The sequence below is a fragment of the Grampus griseus genome, assembly GCF_964374135.1.
Source record: "Grampus griseus genome assembly, chromosome: 6".
NCBI lineage: Eukaryota > Metazoa > Chordata > Mammalia > Artiodactyla > Delphinidae > Grampus > Grampus griseus.
Window position 1 is genome coordinate 82,451,985 of NC_139000.1, and position 15,631 is coordinate 82,467,615.

At 40.1% G+C, this 15,631-nt stretch overlaps 1 protein-coding gene across 6 annotated transcripts in view; it reads left to right on the forward strand.

Moving 5' to 3' along the window:
- The window catches only part of NTRK2 (neurotrophic receptor tyrosine kinase 2), a gene marked incomplete at both ends in the record, with an annotated part of 377,341 nt that overhangs the window by 27,308 nt on the left and 334,402 nt on the right, over window positions 1-15,631 (forward strand). For all 6 annotated transcript variants that reach the window (XM_082655915.1, XM_082655916.1, XM_082655917.1 and 3 more), the window contains 4 exons: window positions 2,075-2,149; window positions 2,264-2,335; window positions 6,746-6,814; window positions 9,570-9,724. In XM_082655915.1, coding sequence (XP_082512041.1) covers window positions 2,075-2,149; window positions 2,264-2,335; window positions 6,746-6,814; window positions 9,570-9,724 — 371 coding nt within the window. The remainder of the gene's footprint in view (window positions 1-2,074; window positions 2,150-2,263; window positions 2,336-6,745; window positions 6,815-9,569; window positions 9,725-15,631) is intronic.

Genomic DNA, 15,631 nt, shown 5'->3' on the forward strand with positions numbered 1-15,631 from the left:
AGTGATGAGCCAGCAAAGAGAGCTGGAGAATCTCTCAGACAGTTTCAGAACAGTGACAGCCACCATGCTAGCGCAGCTGTAAGCAGTGAACAAGCTTCTCGGGAATTCTGGTTGTGACCCCAGAGGAAACCTTGCCCACGTTATTTGTCCTTTTTTCTGCCAGTTGCATGAAAAAAAGCATTAAAATGTAGGGCCCTCTTGAATGCAATTCTTATTGGGAGACAATTTAGAAGAGGGAGGTCACTGTGGTTTCTACTGAAAATGTTAGTGGATTGAAAATGTTGGAAAAATGTGTGATAATTTTGAAACATTTCGTAAAAACTCTTAACGTTGAAAATTGTTGTTTGAGAACCAAGATCTTTGAGCAGAAGATGCCCTTCTATCTTGGACGTTTTTTTTTATGTAACAGGGGCAATGTTTATATGGGTCCTTTTAAAATTATTTATCTTTGGTGTAATTTTGTTCCCTCAGAGCATTTACTTATTTTGCTTTATTTCTAAAATATATTTTCTAAAAATGGGTGCCCCAATACTTACCATGTATTTTGACATCTATTTTTTTTCCTTCTTTTGGATTGGGTAGAAGGAATCTGTAGATAATGTATCTCCTCCCTCATTGGTTACTATTGTTTTCATTTTAATTCATGTTGTTAACAGTAGAGCTACATATTTGTTTTCAGTGTCTTAATTGGAATGTTATGTATCTTAAATTTTTTGAAGAAGAAAGGAGAAAATCCATCCTAATACAACTTCCTGGAGTGCCTTTGGAACTCCAAGTGTTGCCCATCCATCCATCCATCCATCCATCCATCCATCATCCTTGAAGACCTACATTGTGCAAGGTTCTTTGCTAGATGCTGTGGTGCATGTTAAGAATTATAAAGCAGGATCCAGCTGTCTTCAAAAAGAGATCGTGATCAAGAAAAGCGAATAGACAGATACTCAGATAACTGTAGCACAGGGAAATTCCATGGTAGTAGGTTTGATAGCTTTGTGTTTGTGTTACCAGGGATTTTATTGGTTGCAAGTGACAGAAATTCAGATCAAACTTCTGTTAGTGACGGCTAACCTCAGAGATGATTGGATCCAAAAGCTCAAGTAACATTTTCAGGGTTCTGTCTCTCTTTATATCTCTTAGCTCTCTTTCCTCCTGTGTGCTGACTGCATACTGCATACATTCTCTTTCCTTGTGCCGGAAATATTTCTCATAGAAGCCCCAGGCCTACGTAATCTTTCAGCTATAATCCCAGAGAAAGAGAGACTCTGTCATGGCATTCATGTTTTAATTTAAGGGAAGCTTCTCATTAATCTAGTTGAGGTCACAGGCACATTTCTAAGCCAGTCCTCATGATCCAGGGGATAGAACTCTCCACGCAGCCAGAGTTACCAGTTTACTCCTGTATTTGAGGGTTTGGTGGACGGGGAAGAGGAGATTTCTGTAGAGAGCGCACTAGGGCAATGTGGGGTTTGTGAGCTGTGGTTCCTGAAAGGAAAAATTGGTTTTATTACTAACAAAAGCAGAACGAGGGGATCCTGGGCCAGGAAAAGAGAGAGTTGGAAGGAAGGGAGGGAGGGAGAGAGAGAAAGAGGGAGGGGAATCTTCTTCAGTGTTTCAGGAGGTAAAAGGAGGGAGTGACTGCTTCTCTTGGAATGTGAGGAAAGATGTGTTTTGTCCTCTGTGTGGTGATGCCAGCTTCCCTGTGGCTGTCACCATAAGGGTGAAATGCTTTTGAGAGGTAGTAGATGCATTTCCAAGTTATTTTCACCTCTATACACAGGGGATACCTTGAGTGGAGGGGCAAACTGAACTTGTTAGTTGAAAGAGTAATAAAAGTTTAAGAAAAGAAGATGAAACCTGGTGATCCTGTCATTGACAATGAAACCTGCTCAACCATGGTTTCTCCTCAGTCTCATTTGGTTTTGCTGCCCTTGCTGTATTTAAAATAAATGGTGGGGCTAGGTGGGTGGGGAGGGATTGCCTTGAGCAGCCTGGTGAGGTTGGATGGAAATTACCCATTTTTTTATGGACTGCCTGAATTCTGAGTTACTAGTTTGCACTCTGCTTTTTTTTGCAGTTACATTGCAAATCAGAAAAGATTAGAAATCATCAACGAAGATGATATTGAAGCTTATGTGGGACTGAAAAACCTGTGAGTACTCAGGGCTTGCATACCTTATCTCAGAACTTTTTCTTATGCTCTGTTACTGTCAGAGGGACAGTCGTCTGTTAGCTCTAACATACATGCAATTATGTGTTTTCTTAGGACCATTGTGGATTCCGGATTGAAATTTGTAGCTCATAAAGCATTTCTGAAAAACAGCAACTTACAGCACATGTAAGTAAAGGTTGATTCTTTTGCTTCCCAGGACCCAACTTATTCAATATTTTCCCCCTCTGTTTATTTTTCCTTCTTCTCCAGCTCTAAACCTCCTTTTAAAAAGTTAGTGTAGCTTTGACAATAGCTTAGAAGCATTAGCTTTGATTTCTGAATAGCTTTAGAGGGGTACTTAGAACAGCCTGCTTATTCCCTTTCATGAATTTCTGGGCCATTTCCATCTTGGACAGAGCAATAGGCCAACAGCAAGGAGTCTGATGTGAAAACTATGTCCTGGTACAGCGTCCTCGATTCTTTTCCTTGGAATCATGACATGTTCCCTGGAAGACATCAAACTAGTGGAATTGAAAGAAACTGACTTGGCCTTGGCCTTTTTAGGGAACTAAAAATTGCTAATGCTCTTCCTCCCCCAACAGATCCTCTTTTGAACCTTCTTTTCCCAAAAGCTATGTGTCATGATTGATGGAAGCGGAGAAAACTCAATCATGGAACATGCCAGAGGTTCAGGCAACTGTAACAATAGCAAATGCTTCCACCGAAGTCAGGGTGATACCAACTGAAGTCAAATGGAAATACGGACAGTGGGAGCTCTTAGGTTGTTTGCTGCTAAATCTTCTTAGATGATGGCAGTTGGTCAGTAAGGTGTGGCCTTCCTGAGACGTTTCTTCATGAAACAGAGGATCACCCTTAAGCTCTGATGGGCGCCTTCCACCCCGAGTTTTCAGTAGGAACTTCTGTGGCAGGAAGGTTGCCTGCATTCATTGGCCCTTTTGTGCTTTGCAGACGCTCTGCAACAATACCTTATGTGTTTCATAGACTACGATCTACATACAGAACTCTCACGTGGTTGATCTCACTTGATTTTTCTGACAGTTGGTAGGGAGGATCTTCTTGATTCCCATTTCATAAGTGCAAAATCAGACTCAGGTCCACAGATGGGAAGTGGCAGACTCAGGGCTCACTCCTGGCTATCTTCTTTTAGTAAGAGGACAGAAAATAAAGTGTGTTTTCCATATAATGAGAGAATCAGCCCTTCTTGTAACATTTGTCCTCTTTCTTTTTCTTGGGGAGAACTGTTCCCCGACTGATTTCCAGGTCAGTTTGTAAAAGAAATCGTTCTCTTCGAGCAGATTGCCTGGACGCCCTATGGAGATCTGTGGATCTTACGAAAAACCTTAATTTCATCAAGCCAGTACAATGACTTCATACTTCATAGGTGGCATTAATGAGGAAGTCCATTGAAAAATAAAGTCAGTAGAATTAAGATATAAAACTTTTGGCAAAAAGGTGACAAAACTCCAAGGAACTTTATTAACACATTTCATGTAGAGGCTTTTTGGCAACATCTCCGTAGTTGGTTTGCCTGCACAAATTCTGATGTCTCGCGTAGGCCTTGCTAGCATAAACAAGAGAGAAGTTGGACACAAGAAAAAGGCAAAATGCTCTAATGCAATCACTTAAGTGTAATTAATGACCTCAGTGGTTACATTCTGGTATTTTCATTACTGCTGACTGCAGCCCTGAATTACTCAACGACCACGTTTTACTGGTTGTTCTACTACATCACTTCCCCTAACGTAGTGATCTATATAGTGGGCTATGGTTAATTGTTCTAGAAATAGACCTTTTTATGACTTTGCTATGCCTCTTATATTTTCCCTACTTTCCTTGTTCCAAGTTATTTATATGAAAACCAAAGCCACCTTTTGTATTTTTTTCAGGCTGATTTACGGAAGAATAATTTTAATGGTATTCTGTGTGCTGTACATACTTACATAAAGCCAAATATTAGTCCCAGTCTCCCGAAGAGGTGTCATTTGAAAATAGGAAACCAAGGAGATGGACGTATCTTACACAGCTTCTTTAAAAGCCAATAGTTGGGAAGCCCAGTTACTGATCAGACCGCAAAAATTACTGGTATTTGTAGCCATTGTCAAATGGTAAGGCAGTAGGAAGTCAGGCTAATATTCAGACAGTTAGAAAGAAGTTACAATGTCAGTAAGCTTCAGATATTCACGTGATGAAAGAGGCTCCTAATCGCCAAAATAGAAATTAAATTAAGCAGTTGGCTCTAGGGAATGGCAAGGAGGAGGAAATTAAGTCAGTTGTCTGCCTTTCCAGACCTGGGTCTCAACTTCTGCTCATGACTGAAGGTGCTGGCATGTTCTCCCTGATTGCCGCACGTAGTAAACGGCATCTTTAGTTGAACATCAGCACCATGGCTGCAAGGGAGCTGATAAAGAAATGTGTATGAGAGGCTGTTTCTCCGTACCCTTGGGATATAATGATTATCTCTCTGAGTTTCTCCAATAAAATAAAAATGTACACAAGAGCATCTATTTCACTTTGGGTTTTAGCGGAATTCAGACTGGATCCTGTCTGTCACTTTCGTCATTTCCTCCCCTAACCTGTGCATATTTAGCTTCCCATGCTGACTGTCCAGAGCCCCTAGGACTGGTCCCTGAGTTTATTTCTTGGTGCCTTTAATTCCTGCCTGGCCCCTGAGAACCCAGAAACTGTGAGAAAAGCCGGTATTTGTGTTTTCCAGGGACTTTGCAGAGGTGCTAATTAGCTCCTTTGCAAAAGTTCTATAATCAAACAGTAACAGGATTGTTGATTTTTTTTCCTTCCCTCCTCCTCCCATTTGGCTTTTGGACCCAATAATAAGTATGGTTCATACAACTCATCTTGTTCTTTGGCGTGTAACCCTGCTCTGGGCTGTGCTGCTAGCAGCCTGACAGGGCAGCTGCCCCGGTGCCGGCCTTGCTAGCCGACCCGGAACCTTGACAATGAGTGTGTCCTCTTTCTTTGCCTCCTCGCTCCTCTTTCTTCTTGGGAGGAAGAATAGGGTTTTTGTTTCTGTTTTTGTTTTTTTTTCCTTCAGAAGGATGGGGATTTCTGATGGAGATGAAAACATTTGTGCCTCACAGGCTCTGGTGAAGACAGGCAGAGTGACTTGTCAGTGTATTATACTGCAGTGAAACCCATTCTTAATTCACGTTCCAAAAGAAAAGATTTATGTGGGCACATTTTACAACTTCCCGCTGGATTATTTTTTCACGTGGGTGAGCACTTTACACTCAGTGTGAGGAGAGAAGATGCCAGCGTAGAAGGAAGAGGGCACCCTCTTGTAGATGGGGGTTTGGATGAGAGGAAATCTCAATATAGAATTAAGCTGGGAGTGGCCGTGTGCCTTCTTCATTGATGAGATGCTAAAGTGGCATTTTCTTTATCCATCAGCTGACTAGTCTTAGTTCATGTATTAGCTCCCCCTGGTCTTTAACCCTTCTGTGAAAGAGACTGGCCAGACAGACCAGCAGACTTCAGCCCACGATTTGGTGAGACAGACGCAATAGACTAGCCTCAGTGAGGCCAGGATTGCTGTCGCCGCAGATTTCCCGTATTTACCTGACTCTCAGACCGGTGCTCACCTTCCTGAACGGGAATCAGATACTGAAAGGCTCATGGCAAACTGTTGAGGGCTCAGCTGTTTTGTAAAATTTGATGTTTGTTTTACATTCATGTGACTCATGAAACACACGTCTAGAGGACCAAGCACTGCACACGCTTTAAATAAATTTGACCGGTAAACAAATTCACAGAGCGAGTCAGCTGCCAGGATTAAGGGTCTGAATTTCCCAGCTCAAGGTCTCATGGCGCTGATCATTGGAAACCGAAACTCCCATTCCCTTGAATAAAACTACATATTTGGAACACGTCAGTAAATTCATTATTATTTTTCGGTCACAAATAGGACATCGTTTCATTGTCTGGTTGGTCCACATCTTAAAATGATATGTTGCTAGAATATTTCCAGATAAAATTTGACATAGTTTTATCTGATATTTTGTTGTTATTCTCATCACGAATTTATCTAGTTATTTGGAAGTCATATATAAACAATCTCAGCAGAGTTTATCAATCAATAGGTGTTATCTTTCCTATTAGGATGTGTTAAATTCAGTTAATATTCAGAGTTTCGTGTGTCGTGTAATTTCAAAATATTCATGATGCTTTTTAGTTTTCAAGTATCTTTTCCCCTAGTGAGTTTATGGTTTAAATTTAACTTAGTTTAATTTAATTTCCCTATTAATTGTTCAGTAGATCAGATATCTCTAGGAGGTATATAACTTGGCTCTGAATATGAAAAAGAAAATTTTGGGTAAAAAAGAGATTCAAAATAACCATTACGAAAATTAGGCCCCCTCAACCCCACTCTCAAGCAAGAATTATAGGAGAGGCAGGGAAAACTAAGGTATTACTCTAGGTGAAAGGAAGAGATTACTGGATCTAAAGTACGGCATGAACCATGATCACATAAAATTACATTTTGAAAAAAACTCTATTTGAATACTTTATTCCTGAAATGTACACTTGTAATTCACATTTAATGTTTTTGATTCCTTTCAGCAATTTTACCAGAAATAAACTGACGGTATTGTCTAGGAAACATTTTCGTCACCTTGACTTGTCTGAGCTGTAAGTAATGATTTTGTATGGCATTTGGGGAAAAAATTTCCAAAGGAAAGTGTAATCACGTATTTTTTAAAATAAGTGATGCTGCAGGTCTATTTTTATATCAAAACTCATGAAAAATGACTTCTTAAATTTTGGTCATTTGTTCTTTTATTCCTCCATGAAAACATGATTCAGCAGTAAAAAAAAAAAAAAAGAAAGAAAAGAAATCTCAGTAGTAATATATCATTTATAATGAGTTTAAATGTTGTTTTTACATAAAAGACTTGTTTTCTAAAGGAGGGAAAATGAGAAAAAGATGAGGGTTTTGTGTGAAAAAGGCGGCAACATGTCTCATAGCATCTGTTTGGTCCTTGTTCTGTCCAGGCACTAATGGAAAGCAAACTCATTCAAGGAGAAACAGCAATGGGCAAAACTCGTCAGTTTATACCCCGGCGACAGTGCCTGCGCTCCCTTAGTGAACATTTGGGGAGAGGCAGTCCTCTCCCTACCCGACCATCCTTGTGAGATTTCCTTCTAGGTCTGCCACTGCATTCAGGATTTATCCTTATCCCCAAATCCCCTTTGCTGAAAAATGATAGGGAAGATATTGAAATGTATCGATTACTAATAGCCAGCATTTCCAAGTGTGCTTAATTCTTGTGTTATCACCGTGAAGCAAATATAAACTGTTGACATTCCTATGGGTCAGGTACCCAAAGAACCTTAAAGCACAGGCTCTGTGTGTCAGAGGTGGGCCCAGATGGACAAGGCCTTTGAATACCAGGCAATAGCTTTTGCTAAAACTATCTGTTGCCTGAGTTGTAGGGTCCACCCCTATTCACAAGGAAATCGTGCAGATTAGAAGATGCCACTAGTAGTGCGATAACAAGTTAATAGGTAGTCATGAGAGTTACATGGTGGCAATTCTTTTGGGAGAGACTTAATTCAGGGAGTTGAAGCGCTGGCTTTGTAACCCAGGGATACGCATAAAAAACTTAAGGAAGTTATGTGCAATAAAGTAGGCTACTCAGTGTAAAAATTTTGAGCATCATTGCAGAGAATTTTCTTGATGGGTTAAAAATTAGAGTTCTGATTTCAAATTCACATGTCTCAATACCACCCCTGCAGCATATTTAATTAATTCATTCCACAAATGTTAATTGTGTACCTGTTGCAAATCAAACTAACATGGCACTAGGCCATAGGGATATAAGGAGAACGGTATCTGTACTCCAGGACTCTGCTATCCAGGGGGAGCGGTAGAAGCCTGAACAAATTAAGTACAACACGCTCTAACAGTCGCTGCAAAAGGAGTTTGTACAGTGTGTGAGAGGAAGAAGCCAGCTGTCTGCCCGTGCTGTGTGGTCAGACGAACGTTGCTGTCTTTGTAGCTCAAGATCCCTTTGCTTCTTTATCTCTTCTGTGGATTCAGTCGTACCTGCTTTCAAAAAAGATTTCTTAGTTTTTCATGGACTCAGAACACCAGGAAACCTCTTGGATTAGTTGGGGTTTAAACATTGTGGATATCATCTGCATTATATTCCATACCTAGTAGTCTCAACTCTTATTTTGGTCTTGGAGGGATATTTGGAGGCAATCAAGCAGACACAAATTAAACGAGTCTGCCAGGACCACATTTTCTCCAAGGAAACTCCTGGAAAAGTCTCCAGGGATTCCCTGAGATTGTTAGAACCCAACCAGAAAACCACAGGAGTAAATGATGTTGCAAAGCCCAGGTCCTGTCCTCATGGAAATCTTAAGTATTGTGGTTAATGCCAGGCAGAGCCTATGTAATGATTTTAAATGGCCTCATTTAAAGGCTCATTGCCATAAAAGGAAGTCATTTTAAACAGGCCACTGAGTGTTATAAATAAGCATTTAAAGATTTTTTTTTTCTTGTGGTTTTTATTTTCCTCTTGACTACTTCCTCCTTGACCAATCACAGGCCACAGGAGTCCAGGCAGCATGGCTGAATAGTGACTTTCTCTTTGCAGACCCTCCCACAATGGGCTAAGTAGCTCAGTCTGGACCTTGGTTGCACTTGCTCTCGGAAACCCTGAGCTTGGCGTGCGTGCGTGCGTGCGTGTGTGTGTGTGTGTGTGTGTGTGTGTGTGAAGGAGGTCTAAGAGCTCCCTTCCAGGTTCTGTCTCTCACATTCACTCCAGCTTTCTTGCATCAGTCAAACTGAACTGTGGTTGCATCATTTGGAAAGCTGGGAGTGCACCCTCCTGGCTCTCACACTTTAGTCTTAGCCTTGTATTCACAGTCTCGTTTTCAATTCAGATGAAATTGCTCTGCACTCTACTGAAGTTCGAACTTATTAAGTGATAACACTTGAATCTCTAGCCTGGTTAGACATAAGTATGTTAGTGTTCCCGAAAACTTAACGTTGGCTTCTTCACTTAAGATCTTCATAACTGTATAATATCTGTGATAAATTTGTTACGGTATCTTATTTTCCCCCATCTTTTGAGACATCTTTTTCTATCCTATATTATAGTTATTTCTGTTCCTACCTTGTTTCCCTATGGGTCCGAAAGGTCTCACATCACTTTGCATCCTTTAGCCTCTACAGGGGTGTTTGCACATAGCAGAATATCAGTAAGTATCAGATAAATGAATGAATAATAAGTACCGTTATGCTATAAAGATGGGTGTGACTTCCAAAGATAGCCGGCTAGAAGAAATTCATAATGCTGTTAGTGCTTCATAAACACTTCTGTAGCTAAAACTGAAAAAGAGAAGGCTGACTGGATTTCATTTTTGTTCCATGTAGGATCCTGGTGGGCAACCCATTTACATGCTCCTGCGACATTATGTGGATTAAGACTCTTCAGGAGACTAAACCCAGTCCAGAAACTCAGGACTTGTACTGCCTCGATGAAAACAGCAAGAATATTTCCCTGGCAAACCTGCAGATATCCCATTGTGGTAATTTACTTTTAAATCAATAAGTTCTACTTGCTATTAATTATTCTAATTCCCTGGGTGTGGTAGAGAGTCTGGGAAGGTTACCACTACCTGGATTTTATATGTATGCTGTTGATAGCTCCACTGAGTTGGGCCACTTTCATGTGCAGTGTAGAGAAATCAGCTGGGAGAAACTTTGCTGAGTGTTCTTTGCCAGTAGAATATTAATTCTGAATGGTTGACTTTAAAGTGCACAGAGAAAAAAAATACACTGTTTATTCCTTTGTTTCTTTGTTCGTTTGTTCATCCATCCAACTATTCATCCAAAAAGTACTGGCTGAGAGTGTGGTACTTCACTGGCCACAGATATACTTGGTTGGCACCTAGGCCATGCAGAGGAAGGATCTCAGGGGGATCAAGTGTCCTGGCAGCACAAGAACATGCAGCTCAATCCAGAACATTCCCTTACACTTGTCTTGTTGCCGAATGTCAGTGTATCTTGATGGGGCACCACAAATCCGCCCTTTGACTTGCTTTCCCCCATTTCTGGGTTTACAATCTCCAGAATTTAAAAGGGCATCATATGATAAAATTACAGCTCTGTGAATGCCAATGTGTTTACAAGAAGGGAAAATCCAAGTGTTCTGGTTAGGATTTTACTGCTAAGGGCTCTTGGGACATGCCTCTGCAGTACCCACATATGCATATTATTCCTGAGTTGAAATTTTAATCAGTCAACCAGTTAATCAGTTAACAATTAAATGTGATCTTCTCGCCTAGTGGCTGGTGACACAGCAGAAAGCCACATAGCACCTGGTTCTTGCCCGAGAGGAATCTGTATATTAACCATAAACTTCCAGGTCTTTGTTTTCAGAGGATCCTGTTGTTTGGAGTCAATTTTTATTTAAGGAAAATATAGCTGCTGCTCTTTTTTTTTTTTTTTTTTTTTTTTTGCGGTACGTGGGCCTCTCACTGTTGTGGCCTCTCCCGTTGCGGAGTAACAGGCTCCGGATGTGCAGGCTCAGCGGCCACGGCTCATGGGCGCAGCCGCTCCGCGGCATGTGGGATCTTCCCGGACCGGGGCATGAACCCGTGTCCCCTGCATCGGCAGGTGGACTCTCAACCACTGCGCCACCAGGGAAGCCCCCCTAGCTCTTGCTCATTTTTAATGAGAGTGTAATAAAGGAGTGTTAAGTGTTTGTTTCTTCCCCTGCAGGGTCTTAGAAGACAGCAGTTACTCTTCCCACAGATTTTTGTTGTAACGAGAGCCCTTTGGTTTCATAATGGGGGAATTAAGCTTTGTTCCCTTGTCAGCTTCCCTTGACTTTCATTATTAGCCAGTATTAAAAAAATTTTTTTAATATCTATCTTTTCCTGATTGATAAGAGGATAACTGTTCTCTGTTCTGGTATAAATTTGTACCGCTGAGAGAAATTGCCCAGAGGGACAAGAAATTCAATGTTGAGTCACCTGGCTGCTTGGCCAGCTCCCAGATCCCCATGGCTGTGTGGCCACATTGTTTCAGCAACCACTGAGAGGAAAAAAGAGAAAGCATCTGACTCCTGCTCTGATTTCACAAAAGGCCTCTTAATAGACGTCTGCTTTGCCCTTGCCTGAAACCAATTCTCTTTTTTTTTTTAATTTTAATTTTTGGCCATATTGTCTTGACAGCATTCCTGTAATGTACCCACCTAATGTGCTGTTGATAGACCGCTGTGACTGGAGCAGGGGAGGGGTAGGAGTGAGCTGGTTCTAATTTTTCCTGACTACTTTGTCAATTTTCAGTGTTTTAAAATTTGTTTCCTACGAATTTGTCAATGAATTGTGTGTATGAGAGTGAGGCTTTGAATCCACTGTCAGAGGGCATGTGTTTGATTGATTAGGATTGAATGATTACATTTATGGTAATTTCAGGGTCAGCAATGCTTTTCAGAAAGCAACATTAGAAAAGGTGAACTGATAGACTTACTTTTTTGTGTTCTTAAACTGTCTTGTTCTTTCTCTGCTAATTTTTATTTTCTTTCCCAGTGTTTTTTACTTATTTATAATTGCACACATACTATTGATACATTTTGTTGCAAAAATATTTTCTACATTTACACATAAAGCTTATCTTTACTTGTTTGTGACCATTTCAGGTCAGAAGCCATCGATCTATCCTATCTTTTTAATCATTGTGTGTTATTCACGGTAGAATATATCTTTTTTTTTTTTTTTTTTTTTTTTTGCGGTACGCGGGCCTCTCACTGCTGTGGCCTTTCCCGTTGCGGAGCACAGGCTCCGGACGCGCAGGCTCAGCAGCCATGGCTCCCGGGTCCAGCCGCTCCGCGGCATGTGGGATCCCCCCAGACCTGGGCACGAACCCGTGTCCCCTGCATCGGCAGGCGGACTCTCAACCACTGTGCCACCAGGGAAGCCCTAGAATATATCTTGATTATGTTAAATCTTCCATATTGATGGGCATTTCCCATTTTACTACAAAAGTGTTTCAACCAGCCTCCTTATACATGATCTTTGTACATACATACAGATGCAAAGATTTTTCTAGAGTACATAGCGGGAAGCAGAATTTTTGGTTAATATGGTTTGCACATTAAAAAGTGGTTGTACCAATTTATAGCCACCCCAGCAAAGTATACCTTGATATTAGCCAACTTCTTATTTTTTGTATCTCTAAAACATGGTATGTCATTGCTTTTTAGTTTGCACTTTCCTGGTTGCTATTGAGTATCTTCTATGTTTATTAGACATTGTGATTATTCTTCCTTGAATGGCCTATTTATACCTTTTGTCTATTTTTCTACAAGTTTATTCCTTTTCCTTCCTTTTCTTCCACTGACAGTGTTCTTTGTTTTATTTTTTCTTAATTTTTCGAAAGTTATAAATTATGTTTCTCTGTTTGTAAATACACAGTGCCAAAATTTTTTTTTTTAAGAAGATGTTGGGGGTAGGATTTTACTAATTTTATTTTTATTTTTGCTGTGTTGGGTCTTCGTTTCTGTGCGAGAGCTATCTCTAGTTGTGGCAAGCAGGGGCCACTCTTCATTGCAGTGCATGGGCCTCTCACTATCGCGGCCTCTCGTTGCGGAGCACAGGCTCCAGACGCGCAGGCTCAGTAGTTGTGGCTCACGGGACTAGTTGCTCCGCAGCATGTGGGATCCTCCCAGACCAGGGCTCGAACCCGTGTCCCCTGCATTAGCAGGCAGGTTCTCAACCACTGTGCCACCAGGGAAGCCCAGTGCCAAAATATTTACCACACATATTTAAACATATTTTCTGTAAGTATCTAGAAAGAACCCCCAACAAGATTAAAAAAGATACTTTTACTTCCCTTTACTTTCTCCTCCCTTCTCTGATTGTTATCATCTGAGATTTTATTTTTTATTTATTTACTTTTTAAAATTAATTAATTAAATTTATTTAACACACATAGAGCTAATTCAAGTAATGAGATTTTATTTTTAGACTGTTACTTGATGTTTTTGAGGATTTACTGTTTCTTTTTATATCATTGATTTTTGTATTCCACTACTTCCTCTTGGAGTGGTTTTTCTTTTTGCTGGAGTATATCTTCTAATATTTCTTTCAGAGAAATTAAAAAAATAAAATTCACGTTCTTGCCCAGTGCAAAAGCAGCCTGTATTTTTTCTTCTCATTGGAATTGGCTGAGTGTAAAATTCTAGACTCCAGATAACTTCCTCTTAGAATTTTGCAGATATTATACCACGTTCTCTGTGTGTTCATTGTTGCTGATGAGAAGCCCGAGGCCAGTCTGATGCTTATTTCTTGATAGGTAACCTATGCTTTTCTTTTTCTCTAGAAGCTTTTAGGATTTTCTTCTTATCCATGTTATTCTTAAATTTTACTACACTGTAACTAGGCATGTGTGCATGCTTAAAATTTTATTTTGTTTGACATGCAGTGAACCTTTTCAATATGAGTGTTCACATCTTCAGTTCTGGAAGAATTTTCTAATTCATTTAGATGGTTATTTACACTTCAGGCTCCTCTCTCCATACCTCTCACCCTTCCTGTAATACTTTCCATCTGCTTGTCCTTTTGTGCTGCATAATGGGAGAATTGTTTACTCACTACTTTGCCCTTCAGCTATTTCTCCAGCTACTGAATTTTCCCTTCTGCCAATTGATTTTTAATTTCTGAAATCTCTAGTGACTTTTTTTTTTTTTAGTGACTGAAATACGCTTTTCCATACTGGGGTTCACCATATCTCTAGGGTACCTAGCATGACTGACTTTCTCCTGTAAACTTCCCACACTCATTGCTTCTACTTGGGGGCAGCTGCAGCAGTTGTTGGATGCTGTGCCTGAGGTGGGAGGGCAAAGGTAGGATGTGGAGAGTTTATTCCTGTGTGCTTCTACTTGTTTTCTTAACCAGTGACCCCGTGGCTTAGTGGAGGGGAGCCCCACTCTGCCCTGCCGTCCACCCCTAGTCTCAGGTCAGCCCAGCAGCTTCCCTGTTTTGTGTGGCACATACTCATGTGTCTGTTGGGAACTGTGCTGTTTTTCTTTCATTTAATTTCCCCACTTTCTCTTGTTCAGGAGTTTCTCATTGTTCTTATCCACCAACAGTTATACCTTCTGATTTTCCAACGTGGTTCTGGATTTTTAAAAAAATGAACCTAATTTCTAGAGATTTGAGATGAGAGGGGGAGCCTTCAGTTTGGGTCTTAGTCATGTATTAATTTTCCTCTTGATGGTTTCCCAACTTTGGTTCTTTAAGAGAAGTTAGGCAGATTGAGCAGTAAATTATGCTACATTGTTGAATTTAAATTCTGTCTCTGAAATTCCATGTTGGAGAAGTTGAATAATATCCCCAAGTCTTCAAGTTAGATGTCTTGTTTAAAACATGAATTCATGGTCAGTTGGCTTTTCTTTTAGGTCTCACCCTCAGCAGACTTTTAAAATATACCTGTTGTGTTTAAGTCACAGATTCACGGAGGTCATCGTACTTCCACTTTTTTCTTTTTTTTTTCTTTATGAAGCTTGTTAGCTAACTCAAAAAGTAACTCATAAGAGTATGGTCTTGTGTATTTCATCACTGTAAACCCAACAATTTGCCAGTAACTACGGCCATTGTATTTGGTTTGCAACTGGTAATATTTTAATTTCCATAAAAAAGAGCTATTGGGATTTCATTCCTTTATGAGGTGGGCTTTCTTTAAAAAATACCTCTTTTAGTATTTCATCATGTAAGCATTATATGATGAACAAATTCTCTACATTTTATAAGCAAAAATGTCTCCTCCATGGTGCCTGATGTATCCCCTGAACATAACAGTCATTTGATTAATGTTTGCTGAATTGATCAATTAATAAATGCATGATCCACATTATATTAATGATCAGATTGAAACAGATTTTTGATATAATGGTGCAGATATTTCAGTTAAGTAAAAATAACTGAAACATTTATATTATTCTAGCCAAATTATTCCGTATTTTAGCACTTCGTAGTTCCCTTTGAAATGTCTGTCATCATTGCATTTTGAAAGAATCTCCTTTCTTTTTCCTCTGCCGTTAGCGATTGAGCGAGCATGGTAGGCAGGTCTGGGAAGTTTAGCTGTGCCATTCCCGATCCCATTAACAGCACAGTCAAAATGTCTCACAATATTTTTCTAACAGCCCCTCCTGCTGTGAATTACTGTAAATTTATTCATGCTGTGAAACATGTTGTGGTCTGTTTCTCCACCAGGTCCTTTTTAACCTTAGAAAAACTTTGTTAATTACCAGGCAACAAAACATATTCATGTAAAATTTCCACATTAATCAGAAAAAAAGGGGTGCTATGAGCAGTGGTTCTGAAGACAGAAACTGAATTACACAAGTGTTAGTGAAGAATAGTTATTTTTCCAGATTGTGCTGATTTATCACTCCAGATAAAAGTGTTCCTGCTACTTCTTTTAGTGTT